The sequence below is a fragment of the Cotesia typhae genome, unplaced genomic scaffold (genome assembly GCF_013202065.1).
Source record: "Cotesia typhae breed Kobodo isofemale line unplaced genomic scaffold, CoteBio_Ctyphae scaffold_13, whole genome shotgun sequence".
Taxonomy (NCBI): Eukaryota; Metazoa; Arthropoda; class Insecta; order Hymenoptera; family Braconidae; genus Cotesia; species Cotesia typhae.
The window spans coordinates 13,602,854-13,625,304 of NW_027423774.1; the positions used below are offsets into that span (position 1 = coordinate 13,602,854).

The 22,451-nt window shown below is 30.8% G+C and overlaps 1 protein-coding gene across 1 annotated transcript; it reads right to left on the reverse strand.

Moving 5' to 3' along the window:
* Positions 1-10,378: 10,378 nt before the first annotated feature.
* LOC141534072 (uncharacterized) lies at positions 10,379-16,985 on the reverse strand. Its single transcript, XM_074253213.1, has 5 exons — positions 16,913-16,985; positions 16,089-16,673; positions 15,631-15,914; positions 15,189-15,562; positions 10,379-10,460 (listed from the first exon to the last, which is right to left on the reverse strand). Exons 1-5 carry the CDS (start codon positions 16,932-16,934, stop codon positions 10,379-10,381), a joined length of 1,347 nt encoding a protein of 448 aa, XP_074109314.1. The 5' UTR covers positions 16,935-16,985.
* Between the last annotated feature and the right edge of the window lie 5,466 nt (positions 16,986-22,451).

Sequence of the window (22,451 nt, forward strand, 5' to 3'; positions counted from 1 at the left end):
CAATCGCCAAACAGTGGGATGCATACAACGTACGATGCATCTCCCGCGAACGCGTTTTCACATAGGAAGTGGAAATGCATTGCACGTAACCGGAGCTGTTCAGTACAAGAGAGGCGTCTTTCAGGGAGATTCTCTGAGCCCTCTGTTGTTTTGCATCTCACTGCTGCCGATATCTGTTGCCCTCCGACAAACTCGTGGGTACTCTGCGGGGCCACCGAGTGATCGAGTATACTCGATCACTCACCAACTGTTTATGGATGATCTAAAGATATACAGTGCCAACAAAGATCATCTACAAACGGCCCTCAACATCGTAGCAGAGTACACACGAGATGTCGGAATGTCTTTTGGGTTGGACAAGTGTGCGGTCGTACACCTGGCGAAGGGTAAGTGCTCTGATACGGGTGGAGATGTCGAATTAGTGGATGGGAGCGTCTTAAGAGAATTAGACGCCGGAGAGTTTTACAGATATCTAGGGATTGAAGAGCGGCGAATGCATGCCGTCTCTGAAGTCCGAACAACTCTTCGCAGCGAGTATGTTAGGAGACTGCGGAAGATCTGGTCATCAGAACTTTCCGGCAAGAACAAAGTCTCAGCTACTAACATGCTTGCTGTCCCGGTCCTACTTTACTCTTTTGGGGTCCTGAAATGGCCTCGAAATGAGTTGAAAGATCTCGACATCAAAACCCGTAAAGTCATCAATATGAATCAGAGCATGCACCCTAACTCATCAGTCGCCAGGATGTACCTCTCCCGGAACATCGGAGGGAGAGGATTGCAGAGCTTGGAGCGGCTTCACGATCGTTTGGTTCTGGGTTTAACATACGAGGTTGCCAATTTCACAGCAGACGAGGACGACTTCCTGATGCAATTTGTTCATATTCATGAAAATGCGCGGAAGGGATCGTTCTTGTATAAGGCAGCAATCTACGCGACAAATACATTAGGTCTCGGAGAAATAAACGCTCTCATTGAACTCCCGAAAAAGGAGTTCAAGAGCGTCGTCAGGATAGCCGAGGAGAAAAAACTCCTCGGTGAACACATGGATAAGTCTATGCACAGCGTGTATTTCAAACACGTTCGTGACCATGGCTTGTCCACCCAGCTGACATTCTCCTTCTTGAAGTCAGCTGGCCTGATGTCCGAGACCGAAGGGTTTATATTTGCCTGCCAAGATGGTGTTATAAACACTCTCGAATACCGTAGCAAGGTGCTCCAGGCGCAGCTTCCGGACACGTCCTGTCGGACGTGTAAACAACATCCGGAGACGCTGATGCACCTTTTGTCGGCATGTCTTGTGCTGGCAAGAGGTGCCTACATACAGCGTCACAATGCTGCCCTGCGAGTACTCTATTATCATCTCAGATATAGCTAAGGGTGCTAAGGGTGCAGCAGTAATGGATGGCGCTCAGGCTGGGCCCTCGGAGAGTCGGACTCCGGGGAAAACCCCCCTGAGCAATTAATAACAAATAATAATAATAATAATAATAATAATAATAATAAGTTAGTATAATAGTATTATAATGTTAACAATAATAGTAATTACAAAATACAAACATACGAATAATTGTAGTAACAATAATAATAATTAGTGTTGATATTAACGATATTTAAAGTAGATATGATGATATTAATCTAAGTTAATTAATAAGATAGTGTTGGATTCTCTGAGCAAAAATAAATTTTAGTAACAAACTTTTAGTTTTATATATTAGATATTTGGTTCTTAGAAATATTTATTTTAGAAAAATAATGTATTTTTCTTTTATTAGTTTTTAAATGTGAAAAACACATTTAAAGGCACATTTGTGTAGCTAGAATAGGAAAGCCTGCATAGACTTGATTTTACGACCTTATGTACTTGAGTTGTACAAAGAACTCTCTATTTTACACTGTAAAGTACAACCAAATATTACGGTCTTAGTTAAGAAGGAAAACATGTGTTTTACTAAGGACAATACAGAGGGTTAGACCTCACAATAAAATAGTTTTTAACAATATAATTAGTCTACGACTAAACTCTGTCAAGTAACGACACTTCTCTCGATATGATTCTTTTCTTTAAAAATAAAGATTCTATTTGAATCACTCTATGTGGATAATAATATTGTTTTTTTACTTTATTTATTATTAATCCTATCCATAATTTCCAAGAGATAGAAACTTAAGGTATAAGAAACTTGGTGTAATAAGACAACCCCTACCCTAATATATATATATATATATATATATATATATATATATATATATATATATATATATATATATGTATATATATATATATATATATATATATATATATATATATATATTTTCAGTTTCTTATATTGTAGATATACATGTAAAAAGCAATAAGTATAAGTGTATTTCGTGATAAGTTTAGTTGTATGTATTAGTATAAGCGTCAAGCGAAGTACGAATTGTAATAGTTTGAGTATATATGTGTGACGTATGGAGGGGAGACGTGAAGTCGGAGCTTTCGAGCCGACATTTTTGTAACTCACTTCTCCTTGAGAGCCCAGAACTGTATAATCTACCCTCTGTAATTCAAATCATAATCTTATATATAATGTTTAGTCAATAAATGAAATAAGTACATTTTACACGATTTAATAACCAAATAACAAGTCGTTCAGTATAATTAATTTAAATTCAAATTTCCTTTTCCCGCACTGGAACCGAGTATTTTAATACTCCCGGGCGAAAAAACGACGGTAGGTAATGCTCCAGTCAATAAAACAATTCGCAACTAGATGGAGGCATAACACTCTAACACAAACTGTAGTTAGAAAGTTCGAAATCGAAAATAAAAGAAATAGTAACAATAGTAACAATCATCAATATTACAAAAACCATGGAAATTTATTTTACGATTTTATAAAATATAAATATTATGATTGATAATTTGTCTCTCAATCTAAACCAAAAGATATACTTGATGGAATTTTATTAATGCTTATTAGTTACTCTACGAGAAATAAAAGTTTAACGTGATTTTATTGTTATAATGGTATGAGCACTAATTTTCCGCGGCAAAAGTACATAATTTGAATTGAAAATTTTTTCAATCACATAAAATGTTGAAATTTTTTTTTAAAAATAAAATCTCTAGAATTTACTATCTATCAACTTTACATATGAATTTTTTTAAATTAAATATTATTTATTAACTAGAGTCAATATCTACAAGAGCTCACATTGTTTGGGTTTAGTTTCTATGTAATAGTCAGCTGATCATTGCCTAAGTAATTCTGGTCAAGTGTTCTACAGATATAGGTGGCACTGCTACACTGCGACCGAACTGCGTGGACATTCAAAACGACAATATTCTGTCCATAATGCTTATATTCATTATGAGTTTGATGAATCGTATTATTTACTAACAACATAATTATGATAATAATAGTATGTAATAAAAATAATCATGCTAATAATAACAATAAAAATGAAGATAATACTGATAGTTATTATAATGATAACAATAGATTGATGTTAAAAATAATTGCATTCATAATATTGAACAATACGATTATTTTATTAAATTATTAAGGATTGTGGTATTAAATCCAAATTCACAATTTCCTAAAATACAAAAAATATAAAAAATTTTTCCTAAGATTTTATAAAATATAAATATTATGATTGATAATTCAAGTCTATCAATCTCATCGAAAAGATATACGCGACTAATTTTCATGAAATTTTATCGATGCTACTAGTTTCTTTACGCAAAATAAAAGTTTAATTTATTGCATGCCTCATAGCGTGAAGCGCGTGAGGTTTTGCACGCCTCATAGCGCGAAGCGCGTGAGGTTTTGCTTTACACTCGACTCGTCAATGTCAAGCAATTTTGCGATCTATAAATGCCTCTATCTCAACCATATTACACTTATACAATAATTTAAGTAGATGCAAACCGAGAAAACACTTAAGTTAAGCCATCTTTTACTGTCTAAAATCATTTCTTGTTGTTATTTTGAAAAAAAAAAACGTTTCAAAAAAAATTTTACGTGGACGTCCGGATGTCACCCCATTCAGGATGTACCAACGATTACTCCCGAACGAATTGATATTTCGAGACCGGGTTTTTTTTATTAGTTCAAGATTGCGATGAACTGGGTCCGTATTTCATTTCAGTACTCTAGCTCACGTATTTTTTTTTCTTTAAATTGACTTTTTAAAAAATTCACTATCACATACACGTACAGAAAACGAACTTTTTTTTCTTTTCTGTTTCTTTTTTTTATTTTCCTCACGTGAAAACGATGGCGCCACTTAATCCAGTTAAAATGAAATAAAGCAGTTCATTTTTTTTTTTTTTTTTTTTTTTGGTTCTTCTGTGTATAACGAGTATATACGAAATTTAATAATAATAATAAAATATAAAAAAAATTAAAAAAAAAAAAAAAAATGTTTTTTTTTTTTGCTAACTGTGACATACCAGACTTCCATGCTTTTTTGTATTTACAGAAATATATAGAATTCAGGAACTAAATAACGAAAAATAAATACTTATTGTTTATTTTTTTATTATTGTTGAATTATATACAGACGCTAAGCAGTACTGGCTAAACATTTAAAATACCTAGATACCGATTATTTATAACTTGCAACATCACTAGATTTTTTTTTCTCTCTAGATGGAGCCACAAGAGGAATATGTTATGTCCACCCCAAAATTTTTCTTTAAATTTAAATCACCCGCGCAGATGGAAGACTTCTCCATGCGCGAAAGCCACAATAAAATATAAGCTACGCGACTGCTGGTTGACTAGCGGGGAATTCTGCAATCTCAGCACCGCGAGTATTTAAAAAGGCGATCAACAGCCAACGCCTTGTCTTTGATCAAGTAATTCGACTTCCGCGTTTAGTTGACGGACCCGTGCCTTGTAAAAGTCACTCATCTTAATTTGCTCTGCACTTAGGACGAGTTCAGACTTGGTTCAACTGGCAGGCCACGTATTGGTCTTTGAGCAATTAATTCGACTTCCGCGTTTAATTGACGGACCCGTGCCTTGTAAAAGTCACTCATCTTAATTTGCGCTGCACTTAAGACGAGTTCAGATTCGGTTCAACCAGCAGGCCACGTATTAGTTATTAGTTCTAAAAATCTAGAGAACCGGAATCTCAAAGTTCTAATTTGCTCTGCACTTAGGCGAGAATCCGGGCAGTAAGTTTAAATAAAGTATCTCTAAAAGCTAAATTTGCGCACTTTACCCTACGGGGGACTGGAGGACGTTAGCTCATTTAAATTACTAAAATTCATTAAATTAAATTCTTTAAAAAAAATTTAAATTGTGAAAGTGTAAGTTTTAATGTTTATAAAAATAAATCTCAATTAAAGTGAAATCAGTTTCCAACAAGTCATTTCATAAAATAAGAAGCCCGTAATATAAGCAGCCTAAATCCACCCTACTCCATCCGCTGCGAGAACCAACCAAAGGGCCCAATCAAGGAACAGGCACTAACAGCTGCCCTAAAATCACGGATCTGACCATCAATAAAGTTCCCGTAACAGTAAGCACATCTACTCTCAATAAATCCGTGAACAGTCTCAAACGAAGGCGTGGTAAATTCGTACTTCGAAAACGTCCCACATAAATAATTAAAACAACGGAATTAAAACCTCCGTTGCGTATTCTTTAAATTGTTAGTCCAAACCTCCACCGTTTACGCTACCGCTCTAAAAACGCCCTTGGACATAACAAATACATGTCTTTATATTTAAAAAAAATAATATTTTTTTTTTTTGACTGCACACGCAACTGGCGTGAAGAATTTTTTATATTTTACTTTAATCAATTTTATTGTCAAATATGAGATTATGACGCGTGCACTTTTGGATTTTCCAAACTTTTTTTTTATAATAATTTTATGAACATTTCATATCCGTGGGAAAAGTACAATCTTTAAATTAAGAATGTAAAAAAATTTCTTATTAATACAAAAAAATTTACAGAGTAAACTACTAACTAAACTATCCAACAACCTATGTGTATGTTGTTAAATATATTGTTCTAATTTAATTTAATTTATTAACCAGACCAAATAGATAATACGCTAAACATTGTTTGAGTTTTACTTTCTTCGGATATACCAGCTGTTCAGGGTCTCAAGAATTTTCATTAAGCAGTGTGTACATTCTATGATCTTTTGGTCATTTCCTGAAGGTGGCATTGTTATTCGATTGAGCGGGTTTCAAATAATCATAATTTTTAGATAATTCGTATTGTAATTATGCGTTTGATGCATTGTCTTATTTACTAGCAACAATATCATAATAATAATAAACGATAATTTAGGAGCTGATTTTTAAAATGGTATCTTTTCATTTTTGATTAATCGAGACACAGAACTGATTATCTCTAATTCTAAATATTTTTATCGAACTTTTTTAATTTTGCTATAAAGTGCTATCGGTTATGAAGCTACAATTTGATTTTGATTTAGGAATCTTCATAATTCTTGAAGTAATAAATATTTAAGAATTCAAAAAACTGCTTTTTTTAAAATATGAAAAGATTCCCTTTTGAAAATCAGCTCCTCAATTGTAATCATATCATAATAACAAATAAAAATAATAATAGTAATATTTATAATAATGGTAATATCGACAAAACCAAAAGTAATAATAGTTATAATACTAAAATTATAATATCGACAAAGCTAAAAATAATAATAGTTACAATATATTAAAAGTAATTATATCGGTAATAATAAATTGATGTTACAAATGATAGTAATATTAATATTTATTATTATTATTATTATTATTACTATAATAATTATTGTTATTATTTAATTATTGTGCATTGACGTATTTAATCTAAATTAACAATTTTTTTGATTAAAAAAAAGCGTTAAAAATTTCTTTATGTATATAAAAAATTTAAAATTCCCATTGATCATCTGGTTTATTGATTAAAACTGAAGATTAAACGATTCTTAGTCATATTAAGTTCTTTAATGCCACTAGTACTATAAAAAAAAACTAATTTTTCGATCAGGATTTGAGCTCTTTAATTAACGAACATACGACCTTTTATATAATAATATCTTTGCCTGCAATAATCCATTTATTTGTGACTTTTTAATTTTGCGCGGGAAAAGTACAAACCTTAAATTAATAATGTTAAAATTTTTATATGAATACAAAATTTTTCGTATAAACTACTAAACATTCTTATCCACAGATTCGGTAGAATCTGGCGCCAAGTTCCGTTCAAAAATTCCGTTGTAAACGGAGCGCCAAACTACCGACTGTGTTTACTGTAAGCAGAATGGTATTTCGAGGTTGCAAAATTTTATTTAATTATATGGTACTCCTTTTTCCAAAATGATATATCATAAAAGTAAGTCATACTCTATTTTACTGATATTAATTAATTATAATCAATTATAACATTTAATTCACTTAAAATTATTAAATTTTATCAGCACAAACTATAGTAAGCCCAGAAATTTTGATCCTGACTTTTTTTTCATGGAGAAAAGTCACCGCCACAGACTAGATAAAATAAAAATGTGTAGTAATCTTACTACAGATACGCAACTACACTGAAAAAAGTTAATTCACAGCTTGCATCTACAACCACCAGAGTGCACTGGAATTATTTCTACATAAACTGTAGATTCAACGGGATAGCTCACTGAAGTTAGAACCCCAAATTTTTTTCTTTTAATTTTTGATTTTTTTTTTCTATCACGTTTTCAGCTTTTCGTTTGTTCTTTATTATTCACTCTCAACATTTGATCGTTCTCCATTTATTTATTTTAAAAAGAATTTATTAATAATGTACCTTTAAGTTTACCTTTAAAAAATTTATTTGACGTCCTTGACGTCCCTCGGGATGATTTCGGAGTCAAATATGTAAAAAGAATTGGCAAAGTAGCTGAAGCTAGGACAAGGAATGCTAGGCAGAAACAGAGGGATGTGCTTATAAAGTTTGACTGCAAAGAAGCTGTCGATGTAATGATCAAGAAGTCCAGAGATATTGTTATTAAAAATAATGATTTGATAGCCAAGGAAAATATCTCGCAGGACCCTGTGCGTCTTCATCGCCGTCATCCGCGTGATTTATATAAATTTCGGTTGCAGTTATTAAAGGACTATCCTAAGCTGCTTGCAAAAAATGTGTGGATTGCTGAAGCCTCAGTGTTCGTCAGAATAGATTCTGAGAAACCGCCGCTAAAACTATTGCCATCTAATGGGATAGAGGAGCTTAAAAAGCACATTCGTTCATGTCAATAACTTTCATTCACTTCATCATCATTATCGCTTGCTCAGGAATGAGTGAGTCAATCAACTACCTCTGCTCAAGTTCCTCTCAGTGTCTGTCACGTTAATATTCGTTCATTAAACTGCAACTTCATTTTGTTTAGAGAATTTTTTAGGACGCATACTTTTGATGTTATTGCTGTTAGCGAAAAATGGTTAAACGCAAACATGTCAGATGCTCAATTTCATATTCCATCATTTACACTGCACAGGAATGATCGGTATCAAAGGCGTGGGGGAGGTGTTGCGTTGTACGTCAGAGACTCGCTTTCGTCAAAATTTATCATCAGTTCTAAATATATTCCTGGTCACCCGGAATATTTGCTTATTGAAATCTGGCACTCGACGAGACAAAAAATATTAGTGGGAGTAGTATATAATCCGCCTACTTCTTCATCGTTAAATCTATTGGAGACTGATATGGACGACATTATGTCACATTACAATCATGTTATTCTTCTTGGGGATTTTAATATTAACATGCCAGCCGCTAACTCAAGATCGGATCTCCTACTAGAATTCTATGGAAGTCTCGGTATGCATCTGGTCAACTTCGAAGCTACTCATCATTCAGCTGATAGTCACTTCTGGATTGATCATTGCTTGGTTAGTCATGAGGACTTAGTAATTTCTTCTAGACAGTTATCAGAACCGTTTTTAGCAGATCATGATCTTATCTCGATTATTTACGATTACTCTGTTCCAGTGCATGGACGTAAAAAGATCTGGTGCAGGAGTTGGAACCATATTGATGACACCTTGATGCGAAATATCTGCGACAACTTAGATCTGTCACACGTTGAGCATTCTGAGTCGGTTGACGAAATGAATAATTTGCTTCATCAACACATTCGTCAAATGATTGAAGCAGTAGCGCCTTTGAGAGAAGTTGAAGTTCGTGATCAACCTGCACCCTAGGTGACTCAAGAAGTTAAGACTCTTCAGCGCCGTCGGTCGAAGCTGTATAGGATTTTTAAAAGATCGGGATTTGCCTACAAAGAGTACTCTGGAATACGTAAAGTTATTAAGCGTAAAATTATAGATGCGAAGAAAGAATATTTTGTTAGTCGATTTCAAAACTGTAAGTGTGCGAAATCTCTGTGGAATGATTTCCGTAATTTAGGTTTAGCTAAGCGACATGACATGTATGCGGCTCCGGATCTTAATTTAGATGAAATGAACGAGTACTTTGTTAATGCTGTCGGTCCGCCTTTGCAGGACATAGATTTTGATTACCTAGAAACTTGTGTGGTAAAACACAGTAGCTCATTTGAATTTAAAAAACTGACCTTAGCAAATGTAAGGCAAGCTTGCATGAGATTGACTTCTGGGTCAATGGGTCCTGATCACTTTGAGATAAAGACTTACAAAATTTTGTTACCCTATTTTCTGTTTCATATAACTAATCTCTTTAATCTCTCGTTGTCTTCTGGCTCTTTCCCATCGGCCTGGAAGAAATCTTATGTGCTGCCTTTGCCAAAAGTGCGCAGTCCTGCTAGCTATGCAGATTACAGGCCTATATCGTTACTCTGTACATTGTCGAAGGCTTTACAGCGATGTGTTCATGATCAAATTCTTGAATACCTGTTAGTTAATGGTATCGTTGATGAATTTCAGACAGCGTTCCGTGTAGGACTCAATACGCAAGATGCTCTCTTAAAATTTTGTGACGACATCAGGTTAGGTATGGATGAAACAAACATTACTGTTGCGGTATTCTTTGATTTTAGTAAAGCGTTTGATTCTGTAATCTTTGATGTTCTCATGTTCAAATTAAAAGCTATGGGATTCAGCTGCAATGTAATCAATTGGATTTTATCTTACTTAGTAGGTAGATTGCAAGCTGTGCGTGATAGTAATGGCATAACATCTGTGTGGAAGGACATTTTGTGTGGTGTGCCACAGGGTAGTGTCCTCGGCCCATTATTATACTCTATCTATGTAACAGACTTAGGGCGTCTCCTCAAATGTTGTAAACATCTTTTCTATGCTGATGATTTAGTCATTTACTTAAATTGTAGATTATGCGATTTATCGAGATGTATCAATACTTTGAATGAGGAGATAGCTGTTATAACGGAATGGTGCGTTAAGAATGGGTTAAAGATGAATCTTAGTAAGATGAAAGCGATGATCTTTGGCACTGTTTTCAAGCTTGCGGATCTTCAGCATGTTCCTGTACCTAACATTGTTAAAAACGATATTGTCATTGATTATTGTAAATCGGTCAGATACTTGGGCGTAGTGCTTGAGGATACTCTTACCTGGTCCTTGCAGGTTTCGGAAATTTGCAAGAAGACCATGAGGATTCTTGCCCAACTTAAAATGAACGGTAACGCCTTTAGTTTCGCGGTCAAGAAAAGACTAGTAACTACCTTGATTTTTCCAGTACTCGATTATTGCGCAGCGGTGTATACCGATTTAACAGCTCAACAACAACTTAGACTGCAACGCAAACTAAATGCTTGTGTTAGGTATATATTTAAATTATCTAGATTTGAACATGTTACGAGGTACTACAAAGAACTGTGTTGGTTAACTCTAAGTAGTAGGAGGAGTTTTTTCATGTCGTGTTTAATCTATAAAGCGCTTTATCTGCAGCAAAAGCCACTTATTAGAAATAACTTGCAAATATGTGAGCCTAGGCCGCGAAGGGGCGATGAACGTAATAATTTGCTTGTTATACCTGGTTGCCACAGCACCAAGTATGACAAATCTTTCTTGGTATGTGCAATTAGAGTATGGAATCGGTTACCTTCATATTGCACCACACAATTAACTTTTCCTTCTTTCCGTAAAGCGTGTTTTGAGTATTTGTTAAGTGAAGAGAATGCAAGATTTGATCACAATCTCTAATAAAATATTTTTTGTATTTGATGATGAAGTGATGTATTGATGTATGCATTATATGTATATAAATGTATTAAAAATATTTGTAATACACTAATTTTGTTAATTTAACATTCAATGTTATGTATTTCGGAAGGCCGCAAGGAGCTATGACTTCATGGTCTTCAAACAATAAATAATAATAATAATAATAAGTTAGCCTCCCTGTCGCATTTTTTAATATTTTGGTAGCAATTTGGGTCATCAAGCCTCTATTTTTGATTGTTCATGTATATTTAACATTTGCTCCTACTTCACATTTTTTATTTGTTGTTTAATTAACATTTTTAATTAGCTGTATGTATGCATTCTAAATATTTGCACTGCGCATGCGTCAACTTTACGTATATAGACTTTTAGCGCGGTCTTTTGAAAATTATAGTAACAAGCACATCTCATGTGTAAAAAATTAAAAAATTTACGCGTGTAATTTTTGAGGAATTACTATTTAATTAATTCAAATAATTAAAAAAAAATTGTTAGACGTCAGCCAATATCAATATCATTAAGTAAATAAATAAATAACTAATAAATATTAATTTCATTATAAATTTTTTAAAAATATCGAGAGAATTGTTAATCAATGCATGTACATTTTTTTTTATTTTCATCAATTCTATTTTCATGAATACTACGAACTATTAAAAAAAAAAAAAAAAAAAAGAAAGAAATCCATAACAATTAATACAAAATTTCAATACTTTATTAAAATAAAACTTATTATAAAATTATTAAAAACTACACGTTGCCCTTTTGTCCTGTGACCTCTATAATTGAAATTACAAGAAAAATACACTTACTCTAATCACTGTGCTGGTCAATATAATTTTCAAAAGTCCGCGCTGAAAGTCTAAACGTAAAGTTGACGCATGCGCAGTGCAAATATTTAGAATACAAATATTCAGCTTATTAAAAATGTTAATTAAACAAGAAATAAACAATTTGAAGTTGGAACAATGGTTTTTTGTACATGAACAATCATAATCAGAGGTTATTCCCATTGGATAGTGTACCATTCTATGATTTTGTGGTCGTTGCCGATAGGTTGCATTGTTATCCAATCAAGTGGATTTCAAATAATTGTAATCTTTAGGTGAAAAGTCTTACAATTATGCGCATGGTGTATTGTGTCATTTACTTACAACAATATCATAATAACAATAAAACGAATAATAAAAATTATGAGACTGAAATTAATTATATCGGTAATACCAAATTGAGGTTAAAAATATCATTATCATTATTATTACTGAATGAATTATTGTTATTATTAAATTAATGTGTATTAGAGTATTAAATCCAAATCAACAACTTTTTTAATTCAAAAAAATGTTAAAATTTTTACTGTATATAAATAAAAATGTAAAATCCCTATTAATAAGATAGTTAATCGCTTTTAACCGCGCAGTTTACGCGGATCAGTCACGTTTTTTAATGCTACTAGCTACTATGAGAGAAACAGAATTTCAATTTTTTTATTAGGATTTGATTATCAAAATTAACGAATAAACAACCTATGATATTAGAATAGCTTTGTCTGCATTAATTTATTCATTTATGAATTTTCAATTTTGCGCGGGAAAAATTTAATTTTGAAATTAAGAAGTTTGTTTGAGTTTTACTTTCTTCCTTCAGGCCAGCAGTTCAAGATTTAGGCAATTCTCATTGGATAGTGTACACATTCTACGACTTTGTAGTCGTTGCCTGTAGGTGGCATTGTTATTCAATCGAGAGGATTTCAAATAATTGTCATTTTTAGGCCATAGGTATTACAATTATGCGTATGATGCATTCTCCTCTTTATTAACAATAATGTCATTGTAACAATAACAATGATAATCATTATAAAAATGACATTTATTATATCGGTAATGATAAATTGATGTTAAAAGTATCATTATCATTGTTTATCATTACCAAAATAATTATTGTTATTGTTAAATTAATGTGTAGTAGAGCATTAAATCTAGATTAACAACTTTTTTAATTCAAAAAAATGTTAAACGTTAACTATATATACATAAAAAATTTAAAATCCCCATTGATAAGCTAGTTAATTGATTGAAACCGAAGAGTTTACACGGGTCAATCACGTTAAGTTTTTTAATGCTACTATAGCTACTATGAGAGAAACAGAATTTTAATTTTTTTGTTAGGATTTGATTTTCAAAATTAACGAACAAATAACCTTTTATATGATAATAGCTTTACCTGCATTAATTAATTTATTTACATATTTCTAATTTTGCGCGGGAAAAGTTCAATTTTAAAATTAAGAATGTATTAAGAGGCGAGCAAAAAATTACACTTAATAAAAAGATATGAAATCCGAACAAAAACAGTTTCACTGTTAAAAATTGCGCCAAGTCCACGTTCATAAAACTCATCTTAATAACATTTGCACTTTGCAAAAAAAAATAAGACTCGTTACAATAATTTTCATTCTATACAAAAAAAAGTTAAATACAAAAAAATACCAAGAAACCGTCATAATGTTGAAAAAATTGAAAAAAATTTGTTGAAAATTTAAAAATTAAGAAAAAATTTTTTTATCGTACTTAGCGCGCGTCATGGAGTACCCCAACCTTTTTCGAACGAATTTCAACCCGAAAAAAAACGATTTCGTTTGAATTTATGTAATGTAAATATGTATAATTATATATATATATATATATATATATATATATATATATATATATATATATATATATATATATATATTAGGTGGGTCAAAAAAATCGAATAATTTATTTTTGACTTTATACTCTGAAAAATAGGTTCGTAGACACCTAAAAAGAATTCTCTCCAAGTATAAGCTCTTAATTATAACGGGAAGGTCCTCCGCTTTGCGGGTTTCTATTTTTTCGAATAATCAGATAAAAAAATTTATATCTCGCTTCCAACTGCTTGGAAAAATATTCCGTGGCATAGATTTTGTGAGAAATTGAATGCTTTACAAAAAGGTCTCTTATGACTTTTTCAAAAACTCAACCGATTAAAAGATATTCATAGTTGAAGTTTGGCTATTTTAAGGAAAATATTCGTTTTTATTATGAATTTTATAAGTCGATGAAAAAAATTATTTCGGATTGCGGAACTCATGATTTTGTAGGAAATTTACTGCTCTACAAAAATGGTCTCTTATGATTTTTTGATTAAGTGAAGCCGTTACGAGATATTCATCGTCAAACATTAACGAATATCAATATTTCCAGTTTTTGATCAATAATTCGATAAATTTTAATTTAAACTATGAGTTTCAGGAAAATTTACATAAATTTGAGTTTCGATCGATAAAGAAATGTTATAAACAATTTTTTAATATTGTTTTCAGTCTTGAGCTTGTTTGATTGCATTAAAACAAGAAATTAGAGCATTTTTTCGACATATAGCCAATGATTAGTTTAATTTGAAGTGAATGACATATTTCTTTGTCAAATTTAATATGAAAAGTATTGAATCAAGTGAGAAACAACCCGTATTTAACTTTTTTATAGATAAATTTTTTATTGAATTATCAATTGCAATATAATTGTCTATATTTTTAACATAACAGTACGCTATTACTATAAATAATTTCTTTTATTACAATTTGGGAATGTTTTTGATGTTCTTTGACAACTTGCAATAAGTACTGGAATTGTTCTTCATTTTTGTCAAGCATTGATTATATTCACTGACTAATGCAACAGCTCGCTCTGCTGAATCATTGACAACTTTTAGTTGTTGAAGTATTCTTTATTTTCGAGATAACTCTCATTAGTAGGCCATAATTCAACATCGACATCAAGAAAGTCATACGGTAGATCGAAGATTTTGAAAAGATTTAATGACTTTTTAGACACAAAGTCACTCAGAGTTCTCTGCGCCAATGAATTCAAATCTTTTTAGCAATTACAAATCTTTTAGCTTTAGAATCTGTACCTTCACGAGTATTAACAGCTTCAACAATACTTTTTTTACTTCTAATGGAACGCCATCGTCAAACAGTGATAAATTGGCAAGTTCATCGCTCAAATACCATAAGTGCGAAATCATTTTTTCACACGTAGCTGAAGAAATCAAAGGATTGATGTTTTTGTACTCCAATAAATTTTTCATAAACTGCAAGTCATGATAAGCAGCAGTTGTTGCAGAAGTTGATGAAAACCAAGCTTTTAAATACAATGTGACTATAAAAATACAGAAATGACGAAGACCATGCAATTCTTTCTGAGAGAGTTTGAATTCATCTCTGAATAGATACATTTTCAAACTATAAATGGCCTTAGCCATCCATCTAGCATGATGAACAGCACCAGGACGTTTGAAAGAAATCTTTTCTTGAGGCATTTCTCCAAGGAAAATCAATGATAATTCCAATAATTCTTTATAATCATCTCGGGGTTGTAGTAACTATCAAAAATAAAAAATTTGTCAAAAATAACGAAATTTTTATAATTTAAATCACAGTTAAATCATACCTGTAAAGATTTCGTAATAAAACTAGAGATTTCATCTTTTTTATTCGAAATGATATCAGCAACAACAGCATCTTCAACACCAGATTTATAATTAGTTATATCTATATCATCCCAAAATTTTTTAAACCTTCCAAACATCTGTATATTTGGCCCAGATGACACAGGCCAAAATACTTCAAATGCGCCCCTTAATACGATCTCAAAAATGTGATGACGACATGATAACCAGATCAACTCTCTTCCCAAAATCTTTTCAATTTCCTTACATGTACCGTTGTGAATTCCTGTAGAACAATAATAAATGACTATCGTTAAATTTAGTATTTAAGAAAAATCAATGGTTATATTTCAAATCCAAACGAGTAAACGATTAATACATTTTGATAGTAAAATTCAGTAAGAAATAGAAATTAAACTAGAATGACAACAATAAAATATTTTTGTAATTGATTGATTACCTGTATTAACAGCCGTAGTGTCAAAACACATCGCCTTGACATACTTAATAATACCCCATTCACTCAATGTTGATAAAATGGCGGATGTTTGATTAACTGCCGTCCCAGAATTCATTATTGGAACTCCAAGTAATTGTTCAGTACCATACGCAGTTAAAAGAACCGGTAGTCGTTCCACAGATTTGGATTCAATTAGATCATTTAGCATTTTACCATCCCAATGCACTACGTATTTATCGTGTGTTTTAAAATTGTCTTTTAATCCTTGAGCAATGTCTTTTCTTTGAACCATACGAGCTCGTTGGATGGACCTATAGCTGAGCGTTGTATCTTCAATTTTTATACCAACAGCTGATAAAACCGGAGCAATAATGAACATCGCGTTTCTACTGCTGACATTAGCTCTGTCAAGTGCAGAAACGACTTCAGGAGTTAAGACATTTATTTTTGCTCGTTTTGTCGGAATTGGGGGTTCATACTCCAAATCAGATCCAGAATTTGTAGTTCCACTTAATGTATGCGTCGAGAATGATTCTGATTTTCCACTTAAAACAATCCCATGACTGGTAGACGGCTGATTCAAGTCTGTAATAAGAGTTCATTTTTAAATTAAACAGACAAAATTTCCAACACTTATTCATTATGATGAGAAGCAATTAAACATGAGTACCAGAAACCGTCGAGTCAAATGTCATACGTAGGAATACTGATATTTATAATGCAAGTAAAGTAGAAAAATGATATTCTCATTGTTTATAATAAATATAAAGGAAGTTTTACACTCCTACCTGAATTTATAACAATTATTTATCTCAGATACTTACTGCTTTCATCGATTTCCATCATATCTGTAGTTGAGTTTGACGCAGGTACAATATTCGAAAGAATCTCTTTGTGTGTACAGAATTTATGATCCAAATACAACTTCCTAATGTTATCATCCACCCCTTTTAGGAAATTTTTACTTACAATGTCGAATAATTGTTCAAGATCAGTCTGAAACTCCTTTTCCTTTACCTTATCACTTTTCTTATTAAAATCTTTTTGTAATTTCAACCACTCACTGTGAAAACGGAGAATTTTTTTGACTACATTAGGAGCTTCACTCGTAGGGATCTGATTTATTTTCCACAATTCAATAACCTTGTCAGCTGAATTTTTGCACTTTGTTTGATTGAAAACTTTAAAACTTTAAGTTGATAGAAAAACACTCTCATAACCTCTTTCACTTTTGGTAACTTACGGTCAGTGAGTTTTTGCACAGGTATACCGATTAAACGTATTTCTTTATTCATTGTAGAATTATTGATAATAAATGAATTTATATAATGAGAAAATGACTTATTTCGAAAAAATTGTTATTATCATGTATACGAAATGATGAGTTTTTGGAGCACTGAAAATGTACTGATAAAAAAGTAGACAACGAAGATAGTTAAGAAAAACAACATAGGTGGCGCTGGCGTTAGAGTACCAACAGAAGAAGTAATGTAATTCAGAACAAAAAGCCTCTCTCACAAAAAAATTTATGTATAATTGGTAGAATAAAATTTGAAAATACATACTAAACAACCGTAATAATATGAAATGCCAATGCAATTGACATTTTAAATTATTACAAATAAAGCTTACAAAAATATCATTAGAACAAAAACTTCTTAGTGAATTTTTGAACAAATAACTCCTGTAGGAGTGATTTTTATGATAGAAATTTAAATTTATGTAAATTTTCCTGAAACTCATAGTTTAAATTAAAATTTATCGAATTATTGATCAAAAACTGGAAATATTGATATTCGTTAATGTTTGACGATGAATATCTCGTAACGGCTTCACCTAATCAAAAATCATAAGAGACCATTTTTGTAGAGCAGTAAATTTCCTACAAAATCATGAGTTCCGCAATCCGAAATAATTTTTTTCATCGACTTATAAAATTCATAATAAAAACGAATATTTTCCTTAAAATAGCCAAACTTCAACTATGAATATCTTTTAATCGGTTGAGTTTTTGAAAAAGTCATAAGAGACCTTTTTTGTAAAGCATTCAATTTCTCACAAAATCTATGCCACGGAATATTTTTCCAAGCAGTTGGAAGCGAGATATAAATTTTTTATCTGATTATTCGAAAAAATAGAAACCCGCAAAGCGGAGGACCTTCCCGTTATAATTAAGAGCTTATACTTGGAGAGAATTCTTTTTAGGTGTCTACGAACCTATTTTTCAGAGTATAAAGTCAAAAATAAATTATTCGATTTTTTTGACCCACCTAATATATATATATATATATATATATATATATATATATATATATATATATATATATATATATATATATATATATATATATATATATATATATTATATCTTATCAGCTCTAATTATATAATATATGATATAATATATGATTTCATACATTGTTATGTTTATAGATTCACATCATTGAAGTATACTCAACGAATTAAAAACACTGCTTACTGGATTAATATCAGTTTCAGTGAAAAAATCCGTTTCGAAAATTTTTTTCAGATTTTTAGTGAAAATAACTGTCAATATGGTAGTCTGGTGAAGATATCTGAAATAACACAAAATTTTTTAATTCAATTTTTTTCAGTTCCGTCATTAAGCTTTCATGAAGAAACTTGATCGTGCTTCGTTTAATTGTAATTAACACATTTTGATTGGCAATCACACCGCATTTTCTCAATTTAGTCGGCCATATGTTTTATTTTTTAGTCAACTCAATTTTCGCAGTGATTCCACTACAGAGTCAACGTATGCAGGCGTATTCACTTGTAAGCAAATTGCATAACCGAACAGGAGAGGGCGTTTTATTGAAATCATAAACGATGTGCGGAGAATTTAAAAATTTCAAATAAAATACGTATGCCATGTTGATTTTACCTAACTTTTGTTAAACGTATCATAAAATAATATTTCATTAAATACATTTATGCATTTTATAGGTTGACTTACTTATAAATGTTGAAACATTAAAAGGATGTTCATGTATCCTGAAAAAATTTGGGGTACTCAATGACGCGCGCCAAGTACGATAAAAAATTTTTTTCTTAATTTTTAAATTTTCAACAAATTTTTTTCAATTTTTTCAACATTATGACGGTTTCTTGGTATTTTTTTGTATTTAACTTTTTTTTTTGTATAGAATGAAAATTATTGTAACGAGTCTTATTTTTTTTGCAAAGTGCAGATGTTATTAAGATGAGTTTTATGAACGTGGACTTGGCGCAATTTTTAACAGTGAAACTGTTTTTGTTTGGATAAGAAATTATCGTACTCACCTCCTTTTTGGAAGTTACCGCCCCCATATTCTTTTTGGAATCCTGAGGGAAAAAAATATATTAAAAATGATTCTTCATATGTTAACTGTTCATAACAGTTATAGTATTTAAAATTATTTGAAAAATGATAAAGTATTTAAGAGGATTAAAAATCAAATAATTGTAAATATTTCTTTATCTTTTTTTTTTTTTTTTTTTAATGAGAAAAATTATCGTACTTACCTCCTTTCCGAAGGTTATCACCCCCATATTCTTTTCGAAATCCTGGGGAAAAAAAAAATATTAAAAATGACTCTTCATATGTTAACTGTTCATAACAGCTAGTATTTAAAATTATTTGAAAAATTAAAAAGCATTCAATAGGATTAAAAATCAAATAATTGTAAATATTTCTTTATCTTTTTAACTTCCCACTAAGAAAATCGAAGATGTTCTATGAAACTTCTACCAGACTTTTCAGCTCGAAGAGCTCAAAAGCATAGAAAAGTTATCTCTTTCAGCTCGGAGAGCTCAAAACAACACATAAATTGTTTTTTTGAGCTCGGAGAGCTCAAAAACATCGTTAGTGCAATTTTAAGCACCTAGGTATGGAATTAGTGGGAAGTTGCAGGGATGACCTTTAGCGTCTACCGTTTTTCTAATTTTTTTTTAATGTGAAAAATTGCCGTACTTACCTCTTTTCTGGAAGTTACCACTGTTATGTCCCGTAGATCCACTTTCCTTTTGAGAATCACCACCTCCTTTGCCTCCACCTAATCTCTCAAAGACGCTAGCTTTCTCTTTACCGGTATAATTTTTTTTTTCATCAGTAGCCGGTTTCTCTTCAGTTCTTCCTGATACTGGCTGAGCTTTTATAAGTGCTTTTTGTAACTCGGTGATACTCGCTTGTTGCCGTTGCATTGCATCATGGCTTCTCTGATGAGCTTCTCTCAACAGAACGAGCTCATGAGTCAACTTCTCCATTGCTGCACAAAAAAAAAAATAGAATAGAATAAAGAGAAAAATTCTTGAACCAAGAAAAATTTCGTAGTTTCAGAATTTTTCTACTCAAATGAAGAAGATGAAGTTCTTAAAATTAAATAAAATTTGTCGATTCTTTCGATACATCCTAGTAATATATATATATATATATATATATATATATATATATATATATATATATATATATATATATATATATATTAGGGTGTGCCAAAATGTAACTTCCTTGATGGACCTTTTAAAATTGGAATTTTCAGTTCCGCTTTTGAAATCAGCTGCGTTTAGGCCTTTCCTAAGATATTTTGGGGTAAGACGATAGATTTTATTTTCATAGAATTTTTTAGCAGGAGGTTTAATTGGGCACTTCCGGCGAAAATTTGAATTTTCAGCGGAAGTGCCCTAACTAAGCTTCAGTTAAAAAATATATATATGGGGCATTCCATGCCAAATCGACCACTTTTCAATCCAACCCTTTTCGATTTTTCTAAAATTTTGGTATCTCTCTACTCTAATAAAAAAAATTTTCAGAGTTTTTTCAAATTCTTTCACCCAACCAAAAAAAAATTTAAACAAATTTTGTTTTAAATTAATTGCCCCAAAATTTTTGAAAGTTCATGCGTTGCTCAAAAATAGATCGAATAACAACTTCATTTTTGTGTTTTTGCATGTAATTTAGGAAAAAAAATACGAAAAAATAATTAAATACTTTTTAAAATTTTTGATCTAACTTTAACGAAAAATAATTAAATCTCATCGATGATTGTCACTTTTAATTTTTGTTTTTATTTTTTTTTCTCGGATTTTGAAGTTTTCTAAATCTGCTGAAAAATTTTCAGAGTGGTATAACAAAAACAAACATTTAAAAAAAAATTTTTTTTTTCATTTAAAAAAAAATAGAAAGAAAAAAATCACCAACCTGAAAATTTCAGGAATTTCGCAGAAATACTAATGTTTTTTATAAAAAGAAAAAAAATTGAAAATCAAAAATGTCAATCATCCCGAAATTTTCGTTTTTTTTTTTTTTTCAAAATTTTCAAAAAAAACGTTGAATATTAATTCGATTTCTCATTTTTATTTTTTTCCTAAAAAGTACATTTAAAAATAAAAATTAAAAAAAAAACATCCCAATAAGTTAATTTTCAAAAAAAGTTATGGTTATTAAAAAAAAAAATGCTGTCTTTTTTAAATAACTCGTAACTTTTTTTTGGTTCGGTAAAAAAATTCTGAAAATTGTTTTTAATAGAGTAGAGAAAAATACTAAAATACTCCATATATTAATAAAATTTTGTCGTTTGATATCTTAATAAATATTGAATTTCCTAGAAAATGCAAACCTTTTTTTTCTTTACTGTTTTTTTGGGAATCACTTATATGCTGATCCTCCAGCAGATGCAAAAGTTCCTTTTCCTCTTCACTAAATGACAACTCTGAAAATATTAAAATATTTTAGTCATTAAATTACATAATTCTATGTTTTAAATATAATAAATGTACATTATTGATAGAACAATTTTATTAATATTACTTATTTAATATTTTGTGTGTAATATAAAAATGTTACATTTATAATTGGCTTTTAAATCTTGACATTAACAACAAAATTAATTAATAAATTAAAAATGAGAGGATGTAGGATCTTAATATAAACGCAAAAACACTTTATTATTTACCGACGTTTCGTGCACTTTATTTGCACTTCCTCAGGCTATCATACATATCTTAGCATTATCAACTTAATAAGATATGTATTGTGATAGCCTGAAGAAGTGCGAATAAAGTTTAAAAAACGTCGCTAAATAATAAAGTTTCTTAACGTTTAGATTAAGATCCTACATCCTCTCATATTTAATTATATGATTACAAGGATCTCAAATCATTAATATAAATTAATAAATGTTTATTTAATCCACTAAGCAATTGAATGAATGAATGAATTAATTTTTTCATATACAATATACATAATATTAAAGAAACAATTAATAATTATCATACCTTCAGCGACAGATGACAATTAATTTTTGATTTTCATTTATTTTTTTAAATGCAATGAATATTGCGCTAACAACTATACTAAGGCTT